The 8208-nt window shown below is 35.7% G+C and overlaps 1 protein-coding gene across 1 annotated transcript; it reads left to right on the top strand.

The window, feature by feature from the left end:
• The first annotated feature begins 1918 nt into the window (after positions 1-1918).
• LOC104587541 (two-component response regulator ARR17-like) lies at positions 1919-6712 on the top strand. Its single transcript, XM_010245189.3, has 5 exons — positions 1919-2202; positions 2444-2559; positions 3357-3440; positions 3575-3642; positions 5421-6712. The coding sequence occupies exons 1-5, from the start codon at positions 2079-2081 to the stop codon at positions 5674-5676; spliced, it is 648 nt and encodes a 215-aa protein (XP_010243491.1). The 5' UTR covers positions 1919-2078; the 3' UTR covers positions 5677-6712.
• Positions 6713-8208: the final 1496 nt, after the last annotated feature.

Below are 8208 nucleotides of genomic sequence, written 5' to 3'. Positions count from 1 at the left end.
CCAAAATGGGCCCTTGAAACAGAGCTCTAGTACAATTTCATAGCTGCAATATTCTAATCAGATAGATTATTGACGGAGGAAATGTCTTCAGTTTGACTTTTTTTTCTTTTCTTATTTCCTTTTTTTTAAGTTTTAGGTTTTTTTTGTCTTTGATGGAGGTAGATGTTTTGACCATTTAATTTGAATCTTAACATCTATCAGTGACCAAGGATCCATACAATACTTATCATTTTTTATTTTTTTATTTTATATGAATTAAAATGATGCCTTCCATCATCCCGAAGTATTAAATCTTTTAAAACATATTTATATCAGTGTATCCATATGTACTCAGAGGTGTATCGTATTGATTTTTTAATTCTTGATAGTAATAGGAGAAAAGAAAAAAGAAAATAAATAAAAGGAATACAACAAATACTCTAACAATTAAGTCTCTATTAGCTAACACTTATGGGAAAATAGGGTTTATAAATAGCTATTAGACATTAAGCTTTATCTATATATAGTTATCATAGTTTTAAGGTGCATATAGATATGCTCCCTCTCTCTCATACACACACATGAAAAATAAAAGGAAAAAAATTGGAAGCTTATTCTTATTCTATAGGATTTTAGTGTTCTTCCATCACTGAAGTTGAATTTTCTATTCCATTAGGCTACTTTGATAATTTCTCCATCTTGTTATGGTAAAAGAAGTATGTTAATAGATCAGTAAATAATGATAATGATGGACAAATCAGATGGTTAACATTAGGTATAGCAATGCATCTGCTTTAGAAGCCAAGGCCAATCCAAACCCTATCTTGCCCCTCTAAGGGGGACTAGCTTGAGAAATGGAGAAAACTTAGGAGAAAAGTAAAGTGCATTCTATAATTACTACTATATAAGAAAAGTAACCCACCTAGCTAGAATCAGAGTGAACCTCCATGAGTTTTAACCAAGAAAAAAAAACCATGAGTAATTGCTCAATTTTCCATTAATTACCCTAGCTATAGAATAAAACTTAGAAGTAGACAGAGATTAATTTCATAATGTTAATAGGTTATTCATCAAATAATTGTGAAACAGTCCTAAACACACACACACACACAACTGTGTTTGATCAGTTTCTTTTTACATATAATACAACACTTCAATTCCTACACTCAGTAAGGGTCATTGCTTGGTGCAATGCAGCAATGGTAAAACCTCAGTCTGACAATGATGAGAAGGTAGCTAGGTTAGACCTGTATCCAATCCACCCCTCTTTTTTAATTTTTTTTTTAAATGAATCCACCCCTCTTAAGACTCTATAAAGGACCAACACTTGAAATGAAAGCACCTCTTTTTTTCATCCCCCATTTCTCTCTAATATATACCATTTTTAGTTAATAATATCCTCTGATCATACTGATTTCTTCTGTGTGCCATTTATAAGTTGAAATGAAATTTGAGATATACATGCATGCCTTGGCATTAGGTCCACCTGGTCCGGATCAGTTGATCCGGTTCATCCGGTTTGAACCAAGTGTTTGCCTATCAAAAAAAAAAAAAAAAAAAAACTATTGCTTATACTTTTGTCTAGATTGCTTCCAAATGATTTCTAATATTTTAAACCTAAAAACAATTATACTTTCGTCTAGATACTAAAAGTAAGTAGCTAAACATAATAGAACTAAGGTTGATTCATCACACAATTGGTTAGAATTAAATAAGAATTACTTTGCAATCTTATAATTTATAAAAGAAACCTTTATTTATATATGCTAATCGAATGGCAATTATATATACACACGAGAAAGGTGATGGGAGGTATCCTAGTAATTATTTAACTAAGATATCTGATTTCCTTTTTAATCAGTCCATAGAGGGGGGAGAGAGAGAGATATGAAGGGGACCCACTGAAACTAGAGAATCTAGAGGAGATCACAAGAAACTATGAAAGCAGAAACAATTCGAGAAGCACAGCATTGCTTCTCACCTACTCAAAAAAACTACGTGAGCAACAGCCCAAACCCATCGAGAGAACTCATCTCCTCCCACTAGCTATTAAAGAGCCTGCAAAGCTACCAGCACCAAGTTCAACTCTGAAGGTGTAAATGGATTTACAAGCGAAACTTGAAGAAACCCAACCAGACCAACACTTCCATGTCTTAGCAGTAGATGACAGTCTTATTGATAGAAAGCTCTTGGAGAAGCTCCTCACTGTCTCTTCCTATCAAGGTATAATATAATTCACAGAGAAAATATTACAGCAAAAACCCATCTGTTTTTTTCAAATTTTAGTACAATTCTGAGATGAAGCTTGCAGTTACTGATTATAATTCTGTATTTTAAGGAAAACTGATGAAGTAATTTGTTATTGTTGATCATGGGTTCTCTTTATTTTCCTTTTTCTCCCCCTTCCATCTTCTTTTGCTTTCATCATTTTTCCTTTTCATATTCTTTCTTTGTTGTTCCGCAGTAACTTGTGTGGAATCTGGCGATAAAGCTTTGGAGTATTTGGGTTTGCTTGATAATTTAAATAATGATTCTACATCTTCATCTTCTTCCTCACCTTCATCCTCGTCACAGCAAGAGGTGAGAATGCGAGCTCTAATTTAATGTCCATTTCTCATTTTCCTACTTTTCTGCCACAGTAGTCATGTATTCATCCATCTCTCTGTCTCTCTCTCTCTCTCTCTCTCTCTCTCGTTCTTTCTCTCTGAGACTCTCTTTCTTATTTTCCTCCCTAGCTTCTTTGTGCTTTCCTTTTTCTCTGCGTTTTTGTTCATGGGGTGCTTTGGAATTGGATTTTCTAAAATGGGATTAACTGTTTCCTTTACAGTGCTTTTCTGTATCATGATCTTTAATGATATCTTAAAATGGTCTTTCTGCAAAGATTAAGAATCAAAAGGCAATCACTTAACTAAAGTAAAAAAAAGAAAAAGATGGGGTGTTCTTTCTGTTTCTAAATTCTTCAGATGCCAACATTTTATGATTCTGCAAGCACTTTTTTTTTCTTCATTACATAATTGAACCTTTAAAGAGCAGGCTTTTGTTGAAAATTAATATAGAAAGAAATATATAGGAAGTGAGAGTATTCTTTATGCCATAAAATAATATTTGAACCTGATTCTTATCTGTATGAACAGTAATCCAACAACCAATTTCTCAATAACCCTTTATTTCTCTCTATTATTTTAAGCAATTTAAGTTTTTCAAGGACACATGACTACATATATAATCTATTTCTCCACTACTGTCTTATAGTCTCAATTTTTTTCAGTTTTAAATCACATGTCATCAGCTTTGTTCAGAGGTCTAGGTAGAGACCCTTGAACAATCCTAGGATGTCCTTACACATAATAATTTTAATGTATATTCCCTTTTATCAGAGCCAGGGAGTGAAGGTCAACTTGATCATGACAGACTACTGTATGCCTGGGATGACTGGCTATGATTTGCTCAAACGAGTCAAGGTCAGCCATCAACCTCCTCCTCACCTCTCTCTGTGTGCTCTTCTGGATCTTGTTACACTGCAACCCACAAATGTATTTGGATTTCTTCTGATATATTTTTTTTCCATGGGTTTTCTTCTCTCTTACGTGAGCAGAAATCTTCTTGGAAAGATGTACCAGTGGTTGTTATGTCATCGGAAAACGTGCCATCCAGAATCAATATGTAAGTCAAATCTGCCTTCTCCTCTACTTGTTTTACTAGTTGTTTGTTAATTAAGGTTGGTTTAGAAAAGAAAAAAATCCAAACCGCCATGAAATCCACTGGACCCAGAAAAGGATGGCTAACCATCCTCCTCCTGCTTCATACCAACAAGTCTAATGGTGCATGAACCACGCAACTCTTCTTAGTTGGGACATCTCTTTTCAGTCTCGCAGTGAATTATATTGATGGTCAATCTTAATTGAAGGCATAAATCTAAAGCAGAATTTCCATGAATGGAACTGGGGTGGTGGAAGCAGAGTGAGAAAAGGAAATAAAATGATCCCAAAACATCCAAATGAGGAGGCAGGAAACGTTCAATATATAAAGATAGAGAAGAATTGGTATTACTCATAGAAATTAAATGATAATTCCATCGAGGGAGGACAGCTGATTTCCAAGCGTTTCCCAGACGTTCTAAACTGCTTCCTTGTTTACTTTCCTAGTGTTTTTTCTAGTTTTCTTGAGTATTTTAGACTTCACACGAAACCATGTTTGTTGGAGATGGAAAATTTACTGAAGTTCCATAACATTAAGGAGAATTAATTTCAGTTTTTCGATGCATGCATGGATTGAACTAAATCAGAATCCTGATATTTGGGCTGGAAGGTTTTGGAAGAAATTTTTGAAAGAAAAAAGTCATAAATTTTTATTTTACAAATTAATACATGTTTTTCTAAGGATTTTAAGGGATAATAATGAGAAAAAACTACGTTTTTTAATAATTATATTGAAGAAATTAATAATATTTATAAATAAAGATAATATATTATATAAAAAAAAACATAGGTCCATAGTATTAATTTCATCCAAATTAACTAGAAAGAAAAAGTTGCTAGCAATTAAAAACCAGCCGTGCTATTATCTAAAATACCCATTTTGTGGAACATAATGATGATGCAGAAAAGGTGCGTTTTTTACGGATCAGATGAATTGTAGCCACTTGATTTATCCCCATCTCCATCACATTCAGTGGGACCCTTTGGCTGTCATTTGTCCAGAAAAACAAAAACAAAACATTAATGAATATGATGCTTAGAATCATGTCATCTAGTTGAATTTTCGATTCATGACCAGAGCTGTGAAGTAGGACCCATCAGATTGCAGGCCCCACCACTTTGTAAAGCTTGCATGTGCCACCATGTGAACTGCCATGGCTCCTTCTAATCTTGAAATATATGCACCCTTAGTCTCAGATGTCCTATTTTCAATTTCCTTTCATACATGTCCCTCTCCAAGTTATTGTGGACAAAAAGATTCGCAGCAGATCTTCCCCCTCCTCCATTTTGACTCAACATGATGCAAAGCTTGAAAAACATGGCTTCCTTCAGATTGACTACAGTGGCCTTCTTTTATTTTATTCACAGAAAGGAAAAGAAGCACAAGTCCTTCGATGCTTTTTTTAGGGTGTGTTTGGATGCATTAGCCTCTCTCTCTTTCTCTCTTTCCTAGCCAACAGAGACAAGACCCTACTGAGAGCTTTTGCAATTTGGCATTAAAGTGGGGATCCAATAACTAGGGTTACACTACACACACTGTCCAGAAATGGCACTATAGTGGCCTAGAAAAGTGTGAATGTGAACCCTCTATGTGATTATCAGAGACCCTCCTTGAATAAAAATAAATTACAGAGACTAATAACCTGACAGTACCAGGTTGGCCTTATTCTCTCTGAACAATTTTTGGAACAACATCTCTCTTTGAGTCTTGACTTGATTCCATGGCGCCCTTTTCCTGACTAGGTGTTTGGAAGGAGGAGCAGAGGAATTCCTGCTAAAGCCTGTTCGGTTATCGGATGTGAAGAAGCTTGAATCACACCTGTTGAAATCTCTGACTTTCAGCAGTGACACCGATCGTGGTGAAGACGACTGTAACATCATCATCAACAACAACAACGACGATGACAACAATAACAATGTCATCAACAAGAGGAAAGCTATGTCTCCTGAACCGTCAGAGAGAAGATCAGCCAAGTGGAAAAGCTTGACTGTGCTGTAAATTTGCAGAGGCTAAGGAGAGAAAGTGTTGCACTATTGAGCAATAGTTGCACAGACGTACAGACAACGTGCCTTCAGTTGCATGTCTCCACAAGTCGACAATCATATATGGGATTCCCATCACAACTCTCTCTCTCTCTCTCTCTCTATCTCTCAATTTTCGTACACAGAGATCAATGACCCTTACCCAATACGGCTGTGGGATGCAGCTTACGAGCATTTCACCATTTTATGCTAGTTTAAACGCCTCTGAGTATACATGCTGTTGAATAGTGAATGCGCCATGACAAGCCTGTTTTGAATTTCCTGGAATGAGGAATGAGGTCTATTAGTACCTGAAGCTGAAGGAAACCTTCTTGCCCTTCATGGGTGTGAATCTCTATTGAATTTTTAGTGTCTGGGAACTAGAAATTTGTTAAAGCCTCCTGTTAAAAATTATAAGAAGGATGTTCTCTGTAAATGATTATCAATGAAGAACGTTTCCAGTTAGTTCTAGTGAGCTTAATTACAATGGAACCAAGTGGAAAAGCTTGACTGTGCTGTAAATTTGCAGAGGCTAAGGAGAGAAAGTGTTGCACTATTGAGCAATAGTTGCACAGACGTACAGACAACGTGCCTTCAGTTGCATGTCTCCACAAGTCGACAATCATATATGGGATTCCCATCACAACTCTCTCTCTCTCTCTCTCTCTCTCTCTCTCTCAATTTTCGTACACAGAGATCAATGACCCTTACCCAATACGGCTGTGGGATGCAGCTTACGAGCATTTCACCATTTTATGCTAGTTTAAACGCCTCTGAGTATACATGCTGTTGAATAGTGAATGCGCCATGACAAGCCTGTTTTGAATTTCCTGGAATGAGGAATGAGGTCTATTAGTACCTGAAGCTGAAGGAAACCTTCTTGCCCTTCATGGGTGTGAATCTCTATTGAATTTTTAGTGTCTGGGAACTAGAAATTTGTTAAAGCCTCCTGTTAAAAATTATAAGAAGGATGTTCTCTGTAAATGATTATCAATGAAGAACGTTTCCAGTTAGTTCTAGTGAGCTTAATTACAATGGAACCAGTGGCCATAAGAGCTTAATTTGGTGAGATTTTAACAAGGCTCCAGTTCAAAGCTAAGGGACTGACCATCACTGATTGATTGTTCATTACTTAAGCTAAAACCCTCTTTTCACCTTCTATTCATGGTATAAATTTCGGCTAAAATCCCCTGCCAAGTATTCAAAAACAAGACCTATTTGTACGTATTTTTTTAACTTAAATTTCTAAAATTATCAACAAGAATTCCAATAAGAAAATGATGTTTACTTTAACCTAATCTGGTTAATAATTAATAACACTCGTCTGTAAAATTAAATTAAAAGAAAATTTTCATTCCTATCTTGTCTTCAAATCTCACAGTTCTCACACGTTATCAGGAAACAATTTGAATAAAAAGAATAAAAATCTCAGTTATGACATCAAGCCAATGTAAGTATGGAATTCGGGTCATTAATTGGGTTGTGGCTCGTAGAATAGGCCACGCCCATCAATTTCTACTCTACAAAGCCCATTCATTATATAAGGTCCCAACTCCCGATCCAACCTCTTCAAAATAAAGCAATGTTTTAAACATCAACCCAGAGGCCGAATTATTTTTGCCCCAAAATCGTAGGTCACCAGTTCGACCAGCCGGTTGAACAGGTCAACCATGTTAGGAAAAAAAATTATATTCTACATATAATAAATGTTTATATAAGTTATTTTGTGTTTAATTTATATTTTATAGTTCAGTTTTTAATTTTTTTTATTTGTAAAAAATGCTAAAATTTATGATTTGAGACAAACAAATGTGTTTCGTGGCAAAAAATAGTGGGGCAAGGTTCCTTTGGTCCCTTGGGATGCATAGATCTCATAAATTACCAAAACATCAAACAAAAAAAAAAGAAAAAAGATCACGCAAAGTTATGGCCTCTAGAGGTTTGTCCATGGTTCAAAATTTGTATACAGCCTGATACGCTGGTAGGGGCATAGCAGACTGTATAAGGCATGTCTATCCCCTAAACCGGGTTAAACCCTGAAACACCCCCTGTAGGGGCATATCAGAAAACCCCCAATACAATACATATCAGTCGATACGGTCCAATATATATCAAAACTTTGAGCCTTGGATTTGTCTATATATTTATAATATGCAACCCATGACCCAGTGACCGGGTGGAATGGGTCAATGGTTCAACTGTCTGTGTCAAATGGTATTGACCCAGTCAATGGTTTTTTAAAGATTTCCGGGTTTTATGAAACCCAGATCCAGAATTGTAACCGAGTGACAATTGTTGGGTCAACAGTGGCTTTAAAACACTGAAATAAGCTAGAATACCTACTCTATCCATGCAAAGAGGATTCATAAATTCCTAGTCAGCTCACGTAGGGATCCTTCTTACACGATCTACAACGTGAGCAATGATGTGGGTAATCCCAACTTGTAAATTTTTTTTTTATAATTCGAAGATGATCCGTATGCTTTTGTTGAATGCCAATTGCTAATGA

This window comes from Nelumbo nucifera, chromosome 5 (genome assembly GCF_055504915.1).
Source record: "Nelumbo nucifera cultivar China Antique chromosome 5, China Antique-T2T, whole genome shotgun sequence".
NCBI classification, from domain to species: Eukaryota; Viridiplantae; Streptophyta; class Magnoliopsida; order Proteales; family Nelumbonaceae; genus Nelumbo; species Nelumbo nucifera.
This window is presented reverse-complemented; position numbering and strand designations above follow the sequence as displayed.